The sequence below is a fragment of the Rhincodon typus genome, chromosome 2 (assembly GCF_021869965.1).
Source record: "Rhincodon typus isolate 14 chromosome 2, sRhiTyp1.1, whole genome shotgun sequence".
Taxonomy (NCBI): Eukaryota; Metazoa; Chordata; class Chondrichthyes; order Orectolobiformes; family Rhincodontidae; genus Rhincodon; species Rhincodon typus.
In genome coordinates this window covers 34971740-34990791 of record NC_063333.1, presented here as the reverse complement: position 1 = coordinate 34990791, position 19052 = coordinate 34971740, and the positions used below count along the sequence as shown (strand labels likewise).

The following is a 19052-nucleotide window of genomic DNA, read 5'->3' as shown; positions in this document are numbered from 1 at the left end:
CTGTTAAACTTGTGCTTTCAGATTACTAATTTAAGAAAATCCAAGGTAAGGGATTGGAAAATATTTTTATCTTGTTGTTTGGGTAGATCAGCTGTATCTGTGTTTAAGAACAGTGTTTTTCTGTTGTAAAATTAGTCCAAATAAGTTTGTCTTTTTAATAGGTTGACAAATTTTCATTTTTCTGGAGTTAATCTCTCCATTTAAATCATATTCATGTGACAGATACGGATGGTTTAAAATGTCAGTGGAAGAATTCAATTTAATTAAATTCTTCTACATATGCAGAATAATGTTTCTTGAGAAACTGCTTTAACTTTACAAACTTTCATTGGGATTCATAATATAAACTTTACTCCATGCAATGTCATTAATCTAGTGATATGTTTTAGAAATGCAAGTGATGGGATCAAACTAAGGTAAAATCCAGCTCTGCTGTCACCCGTTTGTATTGGAGCTTTTGAGCAAACGTTGACTAGCTAAGCTAAAAGCTGCAGAAAATTCCTGGCAATTGGGTGTTGGTGAGAAGCCACTTAGTGGTAGCGCCAATGAAGAAATATCAAATGCTAACCTTGAACGTTTATACACCACTTTTAGAACATAGTATAAAAATATTTATTTCTAGATATCATTACCCATTGCCTGTAACATTTTTAGCTCTCTTCCTTCATTCTGGTCCTGAAATTATGCTGTATCAGGTGTTGACTTTCATCTTGGTTTCTGTATTCTCTCTCTTTGAGTAGCTTTTTGAAGAATATGAGAATATTTGGAAATAAGATTTTTGTATCATGCAGCAATGAATCAAAAGGATTAAACTTCTGTTTGAGTTAGATCTTTTTATCGTAAAGTTTATGGTTCTCAAATGTTTCTCTTCAGTGTTTCTTCTCTAGTCTGTCTCAGTAATTTAACAGGCCCTAAAGTTGTTGCTTCTAATATTTTTCAAATTAAAGTTACAAAAGGAAAAAAAAACAGGAAATTTAACAGATATAATGGTGAAATTGAGTGCTAAGTGGATTATGGTGCTTGAATATCTGCCTTAAAAAATACTAATATTGTTGGGCATTTGTTCAAATTGCGTCTTATTTGAAAATATTGTATGTACTTAGACTATCTGTTGCCAACAGGTCCAGAACGCAGGAGTATTGAGATTGATGCTAAAAATAAAACTATCACTGCATATCATGAATCCGGTCATGCAATAGTCGCACATTTTACAAAAAATGCTATGCCCATTAACAAAGCTACAATAATGCCAAGAGGACCTACCTTGGGACATGTAAGTGTTAAATTGTACTTAAGCTGTTATCTTGTAAGAAATTAATAATCTGTTTTATTTGTTCAATTTTAAAACCAAAATAATTATCCTGAAAGTTAAGTTTTGAATATCAAGTTTTAACTGCCAGTATGCTGCAGTATGGTAAGTTGACAATTTGGCAAGGGTAGTTGTTTTTGTAGTTTATTATTACTTGACAGGAGACAATGTTTTCTTAAAATTGCGTAACATTATGTGAAAAGTTACTTTTCTTGCATTTCAGATAAAATTTGTGTAGCAATCTCTGCAGAGGCTGTTAATGTTTGATGAGACGTTTGAGCATCTGTTGATCAACTGAGAGAGCTACTCTACAAAATTTCAGTGTTTAAATAAAAAAAACTTAGTTTATAGATCAAAAAATATAAACGCTACTAACTTAATATCATGGTTTGTCAAGACTCACACATCCAATTCCTCTTTTACTTCCTGATTCAACCCTGATATATTAAAATTGGGGTTTTAATGACTTCTGAGGTTAAACTTTGATTTCTCCTCCATGATATAGCCATTTTCTAAGGGACAAGATTTCTTGGGATCTTTCTATTAGTTTTTTAGTGAAGAGATCCTCCAACTTTCCTTCAAATCTTCATGATTTTTGAGCTCTTTTTGAACATTGTTGCATTGTTCACTTTTGTCCTGGCCTTGGACAGACACAGTCTGCTTTCTTCAGGCTGTTTAGCTGCTCTACAGGTACAAATTCAGAAATTGCTGGAAAAACTTAGCAGATCTAGCAGCATCCATGGACAGAAAGCAGAGTTAACATTTCAGGTCCAGTGACTCTTCAGAGTTCGTTTCAGAACTTCAGAGCTGCTTTACTGGTTCTGGCAGGCACACTCTCTGCCTCCTCCAAGGAGTGCAGCTCCAACAACTCACAAGAAGCTTGACAACATCTAGGACAAAGCAGCCTGCTTGATTGGCCACCATATTACTAGCATCCACACAGTCCACTCGCTGACGTTCAGTAGCAGCACTTTATGCTATTGACCAAGATGCATTTCAGAAATGCATCAAAGATCATGAGACAGCACCTTCCAAACCCATGACCACATTCGTCTAGAAGAAGGGCAGCAAATACATGAGAACACCACCACCTGCAAGTTCCCCTTCAAGCCACTAACCAGCCTGACTTGAAAATATATCACTGTTCCTTCACTGTCACTAGGCCAAAATCCTGGAATTCCCTCTCTAATGGCATTGTGGGTCAACCTATAACATGTGGGCTGCAGCAGTTCAAGAAGGCAGCTCATCACCAACTTCTCAACGGCAATTAGGGAAAGGCAATAAATGTTGGCCAGCCAATGACACTGACATCCCATGAGTGATTTTTAAAAAAAAACCCACCCAAGCTGACTGCTCACTGCCTGTTTTAATGAAGAAGCACACAAATTTAAGCGAAGAGACCTCCTAACCCCACAGCTCATCTTCATGCTTTGAGACACTCCAAATAAAAATGTTAAATTATCTGTTGACTTCAAAATGTACCATTGATTTTGTGACTCGCATGAATAACTTGCATATCTGATGGAGTTAATGGCTCGCTTTCCAGAATTGCTTGTTTCATTAAGAGCCTGTATGTTGGCCATGGTGCTTTTAATTTCTTTAGTTTGAGAAACACATGAATAATTTAATTCCTTATTGAAATAACTGTGGATTTCCTGTCTCTATCAAGAGCTCAGAAATGAATGATTCCTTGTTGACCAGTTTCTCAATCCAGTGTTTTCATTTATCTGCCTTTAAAATTCCTAAACTAAAATTTATTTCCTAAAAAAAAAGTTCGGTCAGATATTAGCAATAGTACCTATCCAATTACTAAATTACTCAATAAGCACTTGTATCAGGACGTAAGTGCTTTTGAATGTGGTCTATTTCAAACCCATGCAAGTCTCGTTCCTTTTTTGTTAAAGGAGCGCCAAGATTTCTTTTCCAATTCTGCAGCACAGTTGTGCCAACTTGAATTTAAATTGAATTGTTTGCTTGCTGAAACATGCCAGTTTGTTACTGGAAAGCAGAAAGGGAAAATGAAGACGAAATGAAGAAAGAGACCTGTAAAGGATAGGATGGGGAATCCAAAAGCATGGTGAAAAAGAGCCTGAAGAGATTTTTGGTTAATTATACAAATTATGAAACTCGGTGGTTCTTCAGTCTTGTCTGTACTTTGATGTTTTCACATCCTTCCAAAAGTATGGTGGCCAGAACTGAACACAATACTCCAGTTGAAATTAATCAAGTGTCATATGCAGATTTAACATGCATTACAAGAGCAAGGAGATTATGTCCCTTTTGATAAAGCTGAGGATATCGTGCATTTTATACACTAAAGTGTCATATCTGCACTGCCACGTTCAAAGATAAATGCGTGTATATACCTGGGTCCTTCTGCTACTCCATACCACCATCCCCCCCACCGATCCTCCACCACCACCATGCCCAGAATTGTACCTTTTATGTAATATTTTCTCTCCTTGCTCTTTCAAACAAAATGAAGCACTTTGCACTTCTTTGCGTTACGTTCCACCTGTCACTTCTCCACGCATTCCATCAATCTGTGTCCATCTTTTTCAAGTTCTACTCTATTCTCCTCACAGTTTGCAATGCTTGCAAGTTTTGTAAATTTTGAAATTCTGCCCTGAACAGCAAGATCTAGATCATTAATATATATCAGGAAGAACAATGGATCCGAACACCAATACCTGGGCATCTCTGCTATAAACCCTGCTTCCAGTCTGAGAAAATATCATTAACTACTACTGTTTGTTGGTCACTCAGCCAATTTTGTATCTATGTCACTACTGTCCTTTTAGTACATATGATAAAATGTGTCTTAAGTCACAATCAGTGTTTCTTACAGCTAACTGTCCATTGTGTGTTTATGTTAATAGTAGAAGTTTGTGTCCTGTCTAATGCAAATAGAACTGAACTTGGAATGTGGAAGTTGTTACATTTTAAAATTAGTACTTCATGTTTAAACTTTAATTAAACTATTAACTAGTGTATTGTTTACAGTTTCTTGGGAGTTTGTATTAAGTAAAATTCTCTTTCAGGTGTCATTGTTACCAGAAAGTGACAGGTGGAGTGAAACCAGAGCTCAGTTGCTTGCACAAATGGATGTCAGCATGGGTGGGAGAGTAGCCGAAGAACTCATCTTTGGAACAGAACAAATTACCACTGGTTTGTATTAAGAAACAATAAGAACTCAATTATTCCATTTTGTGATTTAACCTGTTTAGTAATTCAGTGACACTATAGCTGATCTGTGACCTACCTCCATATACCTACTTTTGTCCCATTTCTTCTAATACCTTGTTTAACAGCTCTATCAACCAAAGATTTAAAATTAACACTTGAAGTCCCATCCTTTGTGCGTAGAAATGTTTCTTGATTTCACTCCTGAAAGATCCGGCTCTAAGTTTTAGACTATATTCTCTTGTAAATTTACCAACTAGGAAATATACTTTTTCTCTCTATCCTATCAGCTCCCCCTTAACATCTTGAAAACTTTGATCAAGTTACCCTTTAATCTTCAGGAAATATGATCATTGTTTGTATTCTGTCTCCTTGTAAATAGCTTCTAGAACCTGAGTATCTTTTTGGTTAATCCTATGTTGCTCCCTTTCCGAAGCCTGTATGTCCTTTCTGAGATGTCACATCCAGGAATTTGCTTAGCACTCCAGGTCTGGTCCATGCCAAACTTTGTATAGCTGATGCTTGACTTTTATCCCCTTATATTCAGGCCCAGGTTGCCTAATATTCTATTAGCCTGTTTGATCATTTTCTGTATTGGTTCATGGTATAAATTGCATTTGGAAAGCGGTGACAGAATTGGTCCTAGTTAGCATGGATTCACTAAAGGGAAATCATGTTTGACAAATCTTCTTGAATTTTTTTGAGGATGTGACCAGTAGCGTGGATAAGGATGAATCAATAGATGTTGTGTATCTGAACTTTCAAAAGGCTTTTGACAAGGTTCCACAGAAGAGATTAGTAAGGAAAATTAAAGCTCGTGATATTGGAGGTAATATATTGACATGGATAGAGAACTGGTTGGCAGACAGGAAGCAGAAATTTGTAATAAACAGATTCTTTTCAGACTGGCAGGCAGTGATGGGTGGGGTACTGCAGAGTTCAATGCTGGGACCTCAGCTGTTCACAAAATCCATTAACAATTTGGACGAAAGAATTGAATGCTGTATCTCCAAATTTGCAAATGACACTAAGCTGGGTGGCAATGTGTGCTGTGAGAAGGATGCTAAGACGCTGCAGGGTGACTTGGACAGACTGGCTGAGTGGGCAAATACTTGGCCAATGCAATATAATGTGGATAAATGTGAGGTTATCCACTTTGGTTGTAAAAACAGGAAGGCAGGTCATTATCTGAATGGTGTCAGTTTAGGAGAAGGTGAGGTGCAGTGAGATCTGGATATCGTGGTGGAACAGTCACTGGAGGTTGGCATGCAGGTAGTGAGAAAAGCTAATGACATGCAGGCCTTCATAGTGAGAGGATTTGAGTATCAGAGTAAGGATGTCTTGCTGCAGTTAGACATGGTCTTCATGAGGTCACACCTATAGTATTGTGTGCAGTTTTGGCCTCCTGGTCTGTTTTTGCTATTCTTGACATGCTTGCTATTGAGGGACTCAAGCGAGGGTTCACCAGACTAATTCCCGGGATGGCAGGACTGACTTATGAGGAAAGACTGGATTGACTGGGCTTGTACTCGCTGGAATTTAGAAGAATAAGGGCGAACTCATGGAAATGTATAAAATCCTGATGGGACTGGACAGGCTAGATGTGGGAAGACTGTTCTGATGTTGGGGAAGTCCAGAACTAGGTGTAAGCAATTCAGGACTGAGGGGAAGAAGAATTTCTTCACTCAGCGTTGTGAACATGTGGAATTCTCTCCCACAGGAAACTGTGGGGCCAGCTCATTAGATATATTCAAGAGGGAGCTGGACATAGTCCTTGTGGCTAGACGGATCAAGGGGTATGGGGAAAGAGCGAGACTGGGATACTGAGATTGCGCAATCAGCCATGATCGTATTGAATGCTGGTGCAGGCTCGAAGGGCTGAATGGCCTACTGCTGCACCTATTTTCTGTGCTTTTATGATGTTAATCTGTGTGCCTCAAACCTTCAGTCACTTTGGATCTCTGTTGTTACTGCTTTGCAGCATCTTGAAAGTCCGTACCTGCCTGAAAGTGGTGAAACAAATAGATAAGGTAGTAAAGAAAGGGCATGGCATGCTTGCCTTCTGCCTCAGTCTAGGCACTGAGTGTAAACACCAAAAGAACTCTGGATGCTATAAATCAGGAACAAAAGCAATTTGCTGGAAAAGCTCAGCAGGTCTGGCAGCATCTGTGAAGAAAAAACCATTGTTAATGTTTTGGGTTCGGGTTCTGAGGAAGGGTCACCTGACCCGAAACATTAACTCTGATTTTTTTCTTCACAGATGCTGCTAGGCCTGCTGAGCTTTTCCAGCAACTTCTGTTTTTGTCACTGAGTATAAAAGTTGGCAAGTCATGTTGCAGCTTCAGTAAAACTTTAGTTAGGCCGCATTTGGAATATTGTGTGCAGTTCTGTTCACCACATTATAGGAAGGATATGGAGGCTTCAGAGAGGGTGGAAAAGAGATTTACCAGGAACATATAAGGTATAAGGAGAGTGTGGACAAATTTAAATTGTTTTTGCAAGAGTATCGGAGGCTCAGGGGTGACCTGATGGAAGTATATAAAATTGAGCGGCATGGATAGGGTTGGTAGTTCGAGTCTTTTTCCCATGCTGAAAGGTCAAATACTAGGGGGCATTAATTTAAGGTGAAGGGGGAATGTTTAAAGGAGATGTGCGAGGCAAGACTTTTTTACATAGAAGTGCCTGGAATGTCCTGCCAGAAAAGGTGGTAGAAGCAAATATGACAGCAACGTTTAAGGAGCTTGTAGGCAAACATGTGAACTGGCAGGGAATAGAAGGATACAGACCATGTGAGGCAGATGGAATTAGTTTAGAATGGCATCATGTTCACTACAGATATGGTGGGTCAAAGGGCTTGTTCCTGTGCTGTACTGTTCTATGAAATTAATTTAAAAAGGATGTCTTTCTCCCAGACCAAATGAATTTGTTTTAAAAGGAGTCAATTTAGCCATTTTAATTTAAATTTTAATTTAGATTAACAAAAGAATGAGATAAATAATTACTATACACAAAGGAATTGGTAACAACACGTGCGCACACAATGCACAAATCAGAAACAAGTGAGAACAAGATATGTCAAAAATAGTTACATGATCAATGAGTTGCTCATGAAGAGCAGATAAATGAGTGTTGTGGAGGTTACCATATAAAATTACATTGATAGTTGAATAATCAAATTTTGAGATTCTTGGTTTTGTAGACTGATTGAAGTTCTTTTGTCCTGATTCCTTTTAAATTGGTTTGCATGACTTTGAATGAGAAAGGTTCTACCTTTATCTGCAACACAGGCTGAGTAGGGGATAGTTCTTTGACTGTGCGGCATGCTAGCGCTCAGTACACATGAAAGCATTTCATTCCACTACCCTTTAATAATGTTAAACCTGACATTTTAACCCTGATTCATTGTGTATTCCTGGAGGGTAAAACAGATATGTCAGGTAGTGGTGGCTTTCTGCTGAGGGGGGTAGTGATAGATAATCAACCCTTCTGCATCTCTTGTTAAGTCTTTCTCTGTTTGAAGTTTCCCAAGCACTTTATATGTGGGCTATTTCATGGATTTCACATGGGGCTTTGTCAAAGTGTCACTGAATTTAGTTTTTCTATTAAGTCTTCCTTTTTAAAAACAGCACATTTTGAAATTAAAAGTAATTTTAAAATGTCTGTAAATACCTTCTGTGAGTTCTGATCCATTAGTATAACACTTGCCGACTTGTGATACAACTTTTAGTGATTGGTGTATTTGTACTCCAAGCTCCCTTTGTTTCTTGATCCATCTTAAACTTGCACCTTCCAGGTAACCACCTTCCCTATTCTTTCTACTAGCCTCACATTTATCTGTTTATTTGCCAATTATTTGCCCATTCTGCACATTTATTGATGTCCTCTTGCAATTTGTTGCAATCTTCCTCCGTTTTAACTAACGATATATGCAGTCCTGTACAGCTCCCCTCCCCCTCGCTCCCCCGAAAAAAAAAAGCAAAATTGGTGTCATCTGCCACCTTGGAAATTGTGTTTTTGTATATTATGAATGATAATGGTTCCAGCACTGAACATTGTGGAACTCCACTTTCTACTTTCTGCCTTACTGAATATTTACCTTTTTGTTTTAAGGTATCCTTTTCTTGGAATCTTGAATCTAGCCAGCAATCCATTCTGCCACTTCTGTCCCAAATCGCATTCCCTGACGTTTATTCATTAGTCTATTTTCAGTTAGCTTAGTTGGCCGGAAGCTAGATTTGTGATCCAGTGATGCCAACAGTGCGGGTTCTGTTCCCGCATCAACTGAGCTTACGATGCAGAACTGCCCTTCTTAACCTATCTCCTTGCCTGAAGTATGATGACCCTCTGGTTAAACTACCACTGGTCATCTCCCTCTCTCCCTCTAATGAGAGGGAAACCCTATGGTCTGGTAAGATTATGGTGACTTTCCTTTTACTTTTCTGGCACAACATATCAAAGATCTTTTAAAAATTCAGATAAATTACTTGCATTATTATTGTGTACTCTGTTCCCTCCTCAGAAATTCAACAAGATTAGTTAAGCACGATTATCCAATTTGAAATGCATGTCAACTATTCATTATTATATTCCCCATTTCTAGATGTTCTTAAACTGTCTACTGTAGGAAGAATTCAATTAAACAAAAGCTGATTAATCTGTAATTCTCTGGACATGTTCTGATATCCTTCCTAAATATAGTAATTACATTAGCTATTCTTTCGAAGATTGAAATTTACACATTTGCAGTGTTCTCACCTGTTGCCTTTCAAACTATCTGGTCTTAGGTATATGTTGTCTTTCATAGGTGTGATTTTTATTTATCTGTTATTTTGCTTGTGTTAATTTGGGTGACGCCTTGTCTCTGTTTCAATAATCATTGTTTTTCTGGAATGTCTGGAATATTGTTCTCTTGCTCTACAATAAATACTGACATTAGTTACTCATAACATAAACCATTTTCACTGACTATCACCATTATTATTTTTAGAAAGCTTCTGCGTGTCCTCTTTTTGCTAATGTTTTTAAAAAGTGCAATTTTCTTTGCAAGTTTCATTCTCACTTTTTCTCAAATGTTAAGAGTAAAATAAGAAGGAAACCATTGTCTGTCCTCTGTAACTGAAATACTGTTTCTATTAACCTAGGTGCTTCGAGTGACTTCGATAATGCAACCAAAATAGCAAAGTTGATGGTCACAAAATTTGGAATGAGTGATAAGGTAAGAAAAATTGTATTTTATTTGATATTAAATCTCTACTCCAATTTGAATTTCTGTAAAAGTAGCTTGGATCTGCTCAAAGTAACTGCCATGTTGTCTGTGGATTGTTCTTTATACGTCAGCTGTGATTTGATTTTGCTGCTTTCCCGTTGAATATATCAGTTTGTCTTTTACCCTTTTTCAGCATTAATTCAAAGATTTCCAAATCAACTGTAACCTATTTGCAGTTTATTTTACTACATCAGTCACCTCATGCTTTCCTTAAATGGAGAGGAGAATCTCTGTAAAATAAGTATATTAACTTTGATTCTGATTTCCCTGTTTACCTTTGCTACATTGTATTAGAATAGGGGAACATTCCTGACAGAACATTATTGGAAGCTAGGGAGGAGATTCCAGGGACCTTTACAGAGGTATCTGTATCAATGACAGCCGTGGGTGAGGTGCCAGAAGACTGGAGGGTGCCTAATTTTGTGCCTTTATTTAAGAAAGGCTGCAAGGAAAAGCCAGGGAACTATAGACCGGTGAGTCTGATGTCAGTGGTGGGCAAATTATTGGAGGGGATTCTGAGAGACAGGATTTACGTGCATTTGGAAAGGCAAGAATTGAATAGGGTTAGTCAGCATGGCTTTGTGTGTGGGAAATTTAACTCTCAAATTTGATTGAGTTTTTTGCAGAGGTCATCAAGAAATTAGACGAAGGCAGGGCGGTATGCATTGTCTACAAGGACTTTAGCAAGGGCCTTGACAAGGTCCCACATAGTCGACTGGTTAGTAAGATTAGATCACAAGAGATGCAGGGAGAAAGAGCCAGTTGGATACAAAATTGGCTTGTTGGTAGAAGACAGAGGGTGGTGATAGAGCGTTGTTATTCGAGGCCTGTGACCAGCGGTGTGCCAAAAGTATCGGTTTTGGGTCCAAGGTTGTTCATCATTTATGTCAATAATTTGGATGAGAATATAGGAGATATGGTTAGTAAGTTTGCAGATGACACCAAAATTGGTGGTATAGTGGATAGTGAAGAAGGCTATCTAAAGAGTACAAAGAGACCTTGATCAGATGGGCCAGTGGGCCAAGAAGTGACACATGGAGTTTAGATAAATGCAAGATGTTCAATTTTAGAAAGGCAAACCAGGGCAGGACTTGCACAGTTAATAGTGGGGCCTCAACGAGTGTTGCTGAACTGAGGGACCTAGAGGGTACAGGTTCATTGTTCCTTGAAAGTTGTGTAGCACATAGACAGGATAGTGAAGAAGGCGTTTGGTACGTTTGCCTTCATTGGCCAGAGCATTGATTTTGGATTTTTGATGTCATGTTGCGACTGTACAAGACATTGAGGCCACTTTTAGAATACTGCTTCCAATTCTGGTCGCCCTGTCATAGGAAGGAAGTTATTAAACTAGAAAGGGTACAGAAAAAATTACCAGGATGTTGCTGGGTCTGGAGGGTTTGAGTTATAGGGAAAGGCTGGATAGGCTGGGGCTTCTTTACCTCGAGCATCAGAGGCTGAGGGGTGACTTTATACAGGTCTTTAAAATCATGTGGGGCAAAGATAAGGTGAATAGCCAAGGTCTTTTTTACAAGGGTTGGGGAGTGCAGAACTGGAGGGCATAGGTTTAAGGTGAGAGTGGAAAGATTTGAAAGGGACCTGAGAAGTAACCTTTTCACACAGAGCGTGGCACATGTATGGAATGAGCTGCCAGAGGAAGTGGTGGAGGTGGGTACATTTATAACATTTAAAAGACATCTGGACAGGTCCACAAATAAGAGAAGTTTAGACCAATATGGTACAAATGCAGGAAAATGGGACAGGTGCGGTTTAGGATACCAGGTCAGCATGGACAAGTTGGACCAAATGGTCTGTTTCCATGCTGTATGACTGTTAAGTATACTATTTCAGAAATTTCTAATTTTTAACTTCTGAGGAACATTTTGGGGCTGCATTTTCCAGTAGGAGCTGTGCTTGATTGCAGGTTGTGAAACTCTTGTCTTGAAATCAGAATTGGCAACAGTTTTTCTCTGGGTTGGAGCTTTCATTAAGGGGTGAATTGACTGACTGTCCAAATACACTGCCAGGATGTGTGAATAGAAATGGGATGCCTCTTTTTTTTTTGTGGGTGGGGGTGTCAGGTGGAAAAGCCATCATTTAAAAGTGTTCTGTAAGTGTCCTACATAACAGCAAAATTGCTACTTCCAAACAAAGTTGTCAGCCAAATATTAACGCAAGTTTTCTTGACAAACATCCTTTCTGTTTTCCAAACCCTAAATTCTATATAACGTTTCTATGCTTCCTCTAGTTTGAAGTTTTAAAGAAATACTTGAATAAATTGGGAGTCACAGACAGTGGTGCACTGGAAACTGATGAATCTTAAACTCGATAAAATCTGGAACATAAAGCTAGTCTTAGTGATGATGACCATGGGACTATTATCAATTATCATTAAAGAGAACTAACCTGGTTCACTAATGTCCTTTGGGAAAGGAAATTTGTCATCCTTGTCTCTTGGCCAACATGTGACTTGAAACCCACAGTAATATGATTTAAACTTAATTGCCCTCTGAAAATGGCATTATAGGCCATTCAGGACAAGGGAAATTAGGGATGGGCAACAAAAGCTGGCACTGCCAGTGATGCCCACATCCCATAAAAGAAGCAAAGAAAATCCTTGTGTATATGACATCACTATTACCTTGTATGTACTTGTACTTACATGGAGTCCGGTTAGTAAGTCCCTTGTATTTATTACACGTTGTGTACTGCTCTAAGGTGGGTAATGCAGCATCTTGTACCATGTCTTTTAACCTTCAGAAAGTTTTCTTTGCTGACATGCTTCATTCCCACCCTTATTGTCTCAAGCCGAGGATTCCTAAAGACAAACCATCTCCATTAAAACTCACTAAAACAAAGTCAGGCTTTTAATAGGCCCATAAGTAGTTTAATTAGCATGTTAATTGACATGGGCCCTTGTGAAAATTGGTGATGATGAAATCAGAGACAGAACTGGTGTTGGTGCTATTCAGCTATTTTTCTTCTGTCCTGCCTCCGTTCCACCGCATTGTGGGATGGGAAAATCTGGAGCTTAGAATTCAGTAAATTCCTTCTGCTGAAATCATTTTGGCATTATCAACATTGGCTTTGCTTCCTTGTTGTTGATCATTAATTGAAGTTCTCATTATCATAAATATCGTCAAAGCCCATCAATCCACTTGTATCTTAGAGGTTAATTTAGCTCACTTTAAGCTTGTCTGCAGTATATTTCAGTGCAAAGCTCTCTGCACATCTTCACTTGTACTTTAATAGAATACCTCAGTAAAAAGATTAAGTGCGTAACTAATATCTAATTGCAACCCTTACCCCGTTCCCATGTCTACAAAAGTAGCACAGATCCTATTTTTGTCATCTTTGCTGTTATCCTGAAAATGAGCTGTTAGGTGATGTAGTCATGAAGATGAATATCATGTAGGGTTGTGATCACATTCTGTTTTGTTTTTGTTTAAAGCTTGGAGTGATGACTTATTCGGATCCAGAGAGAGTAAGCCCAGATACACAATCTGCTATTGAACAAGAAGTCAGGATATTATTGAGGGTAAGATTATTATTTTTGTTTGATATGTTAGCTAATACAATACCCAAAATTTATAGTAGACATTTCTGAAGTGCAGATTAAATCTGATTATTTTTCTACACTTCATTGTCCAGAGTCTTGAGAAGAATAATCTAGGCTGACAGTGCACTACTTTCTTTAATTTAACTTTAAGAAGTACTTTCTTTCAGATTAACTACCTTCTGTCAGATGTAAGAGCCAAGGCATGAGATACAATCCCTACTGTCCTGGCCAATATTAATTCCTCAGAAAATATCAATTAATAGACAAATACAGCGCATGATAACATTTCTGTTTGAGGGAGCTAATGTACAAATTGACTGCTACTTTTCTTACATGACAACTGTGATTACCAAACAGACTAGACTTGGTGCTATGCAACATGACAAGATTGATTAATGACCCCCAAGGTACCTTCTAGGTAGCAGCAATTTTAATATGATTGAATTTTACAAGGCAGGAAAGTAAGTCCAAGACTTGTATTTTAAACGTAGGAAGGACAATTATGTGGACATGCAAGCTAAGCTAGCTATGAACTGGATATTAGTTTAGGAGATAGATGAGTAAAAAAGTGTTGGCATATATTTAAAGACAGCATTTCTGAATACTCAATAAGTGTATTCCTGCTATAAAGAAAAGTTTCAAAGGGAACACCCACTAACCATGGTTAACTAATAACGTTAAGGAGAGCATCAAACTTGTGGAAAAAGCATATAATTGTGTGAAGATGAATGGCAGATCAGATGATTGGTCAGAATACAAAAAGAGCTAGAAAATGAATAAAAGGTTAATTAGGACAAAGAAATTACTGCAAGAGAGGAAGCTGACCAGAAATGTAAAAACAGCAAAAGTTTCTATGAATGAAAGAGTAAGTGAATGTTAATCCTTTAGAGGATGAGAATGGGGAGTTAGCAGGTAATAAAAATGGCAGATGTGTGGAATAAATATGTTTCTTCTGTCTCCATTATGGAAGATGCAGAAAAATCCCAGAAATAGCAGTAAATCAGTTGGTGGAAGCAAAAAGGAATTTGATAGAATTCTAATCACTAGAGAAGGGGTACTGAGCAAAATGATGAAGCAGTGGTTCCTCTTTGACTTAATTGCAGGTACTTTCAAAGAGGTGGCTAAGGAAGTAGTAGGTGCATTAATGTTAATTTTCCAAAATCTGTTAGATTCTGGAAAGGTTCCATCAGACAGGAAAGTAGTAATCCAGGTATGGAGGGTTATGAGGAAAGATTAAGAAAGTTGGGCCTATACTCGTTAGAATAAAGAAGAATGAGAGGTGATCTTATTGAAACATACAGGATTATTGGGTGATTTAACAGGATGGATGTAGAAAAGTTCTTTCCCCTGTTGGAGAGCCTAGGACCAGAAGGCACAATCTCAGGGTAAGGGGTTGCACATTCATGACAGATGAGAAATTTCTTTTAAGGGTAGTGAATCTGTGGAATTCTTTACTGCAGAGGGGTATTGAGGCTGGATCATATATATATATATATATTCAAGGCTGACAGAGACTATTTTTAATCTAAGGGAATCAAGAGTTATGGCGAAAAGGCAGGAAAGTGGAGTTGAGGATTAGCAGATCAACCATTGAATGGTGGAACAGACTCGATGGGCTGAATGAGCCTACCTCTCATGTTTCTTCTGGCCTTATAATCTTATGTGAGGCTGGTTAGCTCAGTTAGCTGGATAGCTGGTTTGCAGTGCAGTATGATGCCAACAGTGTGGCTTCAACTTCCACACTGACAGAGGTTGCCATGAAAGAGTCCGCTCCTCAATCTCTCCCCTCACCTGAGGTGTGGTGATCCTCTGATTAAACCACCACCAAGTATCTTTCTCTAATGAGAGTATAAGCTTATGGTCTGGTAGGACAATGGCACCTTTATCTTTAAGTTTTATAGTAAATATAACCCTTATATTCAAGAATGGAACAGAAATCAAGAAAATTACAGGCCAGTTTGCTTGATGTCTTTTGTAAGGTGGTAAGAATTAAGCAATTAGGAGGTTGTAACCAGATAGTTGGAAATCTCCCATAGAGAAGAGTTATCATGGCTTAATGAAAGGAATATCATGTTTAACCAACTTACTGGAGTTTGAAGGACTAGTATCTGCTGTAGATAAAAGGAAGTTTATTGATGTACTGATCTTAGATTTCCAGAAGGCATTTGAACAGTTTCCCCATAAAAGGTAACTTTGCCAAAGTAGGAGTTCACAGTGTAGGGGTAATGTACTAGCATGTATAGAAGATTGGCTGACTGGCAGAAAAGAGTATGCATAAATGGGCCTTAATTTGTTTGACAGGTATGATAAGTGGCGTTCTACAGAGATCTATTATGGATTTTCTCAACTTTTTATAATTTATATAGATGTCTTTGATCTCCTCGTCCAAGTCATGGTAGCGAAATTTGTAGATGACACAAAGATAGATGGATAGTAGATAGTATGTTGTGGAGATCATAAAAATAAGGATGCAGACTGCTACGGATGGGTCAAGTGCATGGACAAAAATCTGGCAGAGTATAATGTGGGGGAAATGTGAAGTTGTTCACGTTGGTAGGAAGAATAAAAAGGTGAAGTGTGACTTAAATGCAGAACACCTATAGAAATCCAAGACGAAGAAGGATCTAAGTAGGCCTTTGCCAAGGTGCTGCACACAAGGCTGCCAAATAAGAGAAGAGCCCCATGGTGTAAGTGACAAGGTACTGGCATGGATACTGGATTGACTGATTGGCACGAGGCAGAGTGGCTATAAAGGGGTCTTTTTTCAGGATGGCAGCAGGTGATTAGTGGACTTGCGCAAAGGCCTATGTTGGGTCCACAGCTTATTCACGTCGTTCATTAATGATCTGGATGAAGGAACTGAGGGCATTTTTGCTCAGTTTTTAGATGAAACAAGGGTGGAAGGAGTGGTAGTGTTGAGGAAGTGGGGAGGCTATTGAAGGACTTGGACAGGCTAAGACAGTGGGCAAAGAAGTGGCAGATAGAATTCTATGTGGGAAAGTGTGAGGTTATGCACTTTGGTAAGAAGAATAGAAGCATGGACTATTTATTTCCTAAATGGGGAAAGGCTTCGGAAATCTGAAGCACAAAGGGACTCAGGATTCTCTTAAGGGTCACATCCAGGTTTATTTGGCAGTTAGGAAGGCAAATGCCATGAAGCATTCATTTCAAGAGGGCTAGAATACAAGAGCAGGGATGTACTGCTGAGGGTATATAAGGCTGTGATCAGACCGTATTTGGAATATTGTGAGCAGTTTTAGGGCCTTGTATTTAAGGAGAAATGTGTTGGCGTTGGAAGGGGTCTAGAGGGGGTATGCAAGAATGATTCTGGGGATGAAGGGCTTGTCATAAGAGGAGCAGCTGAGGATTATGGGTCTGTACTCGATGGAGTTTAGAAGGATGAGGAGGGTATCTCCATTGAAACTTACAGAATACTATGAGGCTTGGATAGAATGAACATGAAGATGATGTTTCCAAAAGTAGGAGAGACTAGGACCTAAGGGCCCAGCCTCAGAGTGAAGGGATGACCCTTTTGAACTCAGGAATTTCTTCAGCCAGAGGGTGGTGAAGCTGTGGCACTCATTGCCACAGAAGGCTGTGGAGGCCAAGTAATTGAGTGCATTTAAGACAGAAATAGTTATGTTCTTGATTAGTCAGGGGATAAAGGGTTTTGAAGAGAAAGCAGGAGAATGAGGTTGAGAAACATCAACCATGATCGAATGTTGGAGCAGACTTGATGGGGCCAAATGGGCTAATTTCCTATATCTCATGGTCTTAAGATCTTCTAGTGCATGAGTCATATTATTAGTATGCAGGTGCCACAAGAAATTAAGGGGGCTAGTGGAATGTCATAGTTTATTTTCCGAGGAATTGAATGTAAAAGTAAGGATGTCCTGCATCAGTTATTTAGATCACTTGGTGAGACCACCCTTCAAGTTCTGAAAGTAATTTTGGTCATCTTATTTACAGGAAGATGTCAATACATTGGAGACAGTCCAATGGGGTTTACTAGGCTGATGTTTGGAATGAGTGGATTCTCTTGAGGAAAGACTGAACAGTCTGGGCTTGTTCTCATTGGAGTTTAAATAGCGATGGGTGATTTGATTTAAATTTATAAGATTCTGAGTGATCTTAACAGGGTTGAGGTGGAAAGGGTGTTTACACTAGAGGGCGAATTTGTAACTAGTGGACATCTCTAAAATTAAGGGTCACCCTTTTTAGGACAGATGAAGGGATATTTTTTCTCTTGAAAGGTTGTGCAACTTTGGAACTCTGCCTCAGAAGGTGGTGGTGGTGTGTCATGAAATATTTTTAAGGTGGATGTAGATAGATTCTTGTTAGGCAAAGAAATCATAGGTTATTGGGATTGATGTAAAATGTAGAACCCACACCAATCAGCAAGGACTTTATTGAATGGTAGATCAGACTTGGAGAAAAATTACTTATTTCTGTTCATTATTCATATGTACATAGTAAGTGCCTCATTTCCTAGAAAGTGTTTTGGGATGGCATAAGGTCAGGAATATTGGTCTTTCACAGCATTTTGGTTTTGCATGCTTGCATTTGCTCATTCGCTCTCTTGCACACACATTCAGCCACATTTCCTTCAAATTTGAGATAGTCCAGATTCAAGTTTCTTCATCCTACTTCTTCAGTGTGACATACTTGTAACAAATTCTAATTTGTATGGATCACAACATAATACATTTTTTAACATCTTTTTCACTGAACTGTATAACCGCCATGTAATTTAACTTCAATTCATTTAGTTTATTTTTCATACTGTTCAGTGTGTGGTGCTTTAGACTACTGATACAGCAACTGTACACAGAAAATATCACTAAATTAGTGATCCAATGTTAAATGTTTACAATGTACTAATTTTGATTGAGACCTTTGAGAGAGTATTAAAAGTCTTCTATTTCAAACACAGGATTCTTATGAAAGAGCAAAGCAAATCTTGAAGACTCATGCAAAAGAACACAAAAATCTTGCAGAGGCTTTGTTGAAGTATGAGACACTGGATGCCAAAGAGATACAAATGGTTCTTGAGGGAAAGAGACTAGAACTAAAATAACATCCCATTGGAAAAGAGACACAGTTCTTCATTATTTACCCAGATGTATATATGTGGAAGAGCAGTAGCCCACTGAATGCATACTATAGGTGATTTTAACACTTAAGGGCGTTGTTAGTATTTTTATAGTCACATGAAATGATAATTTACACAGTGAAATTATCTAAAATCTGTGCTTTGGAGTTTAAGTTCCAGCTCAACTACACCCATTGAATAATTGGATGACTTTTAAGTGATTCTGCATTAATGAATATTTTGCTCTGTGTAGTGTAAGATCTAAAGATGCACAAGAAACATGGTGAGTGTTGTTGCCTTCAACTATTTTTTTTTTCCTTCTGTTTGTATTTTAAGTCTATTTATGTACACATTTGAGATGTAATTTTGATGAGTGCTTCCCAGTGCAATTAAAATCAGATGAAATGTTTCTCAGGGTTGCTTTCATCTTTGAGTGATTCAGGTATTTGTTCAGTTATTTGTCATATCTATCCCTAGGCTGCTGCTGGGCATTCCAACCCTTCATTACCTTTTCTCTACTGCCAATGTTTCTGGGGTCAGTAATAAAACGAGAGTCCTTCTGACACAAAGTGCACGAGCTGTAAAACTCGTTACTTGTTAAGTCATCACTAGCTTTGCCTTAAGTGGCTGTGAGGACATAATTGCA

General features: G+C 38.4%; 1 protein-coding gene across 1 annotated transcript in view; it reads left to right on the top strand.

Annotated features, from left to right (window-relative positions):
* The window catches only part of LOC109917859 (ATP-dependent zinc metalloprotease YME1L1), a 60531-nt gene extending 41716 nt beyond the window's left edge, over positions 1 to 18815 (top strand). The window contains exons 15-19 of the mRNA XM_048609541.1: positions 1122 to 1273; positions 4351 to 4477; positions 9634 to 9707; positions 13207 to 13293; positions 18248 to 18815. Of these exons, the coding sequence (XP_048465498.1) occupies positions 1122 to 1273; positions 4351 to 4477; positions 9634 to 9707; positions 13207 to 13293; positions 18248 to 18391 (584 nt within the window). The 3' untranslated portion in view covers positions 18392 to 18815. The remainder of the gene's footprint in view (positions 1 to 1121; positions 1274 to 4350; positions 4478 to 9633; positions 9708 to 13206; positions 13294 to 18247) is intronic.
* The last annotated feature ends 237 nt before the right edge of the window (positions 18816 to 19052 follow it).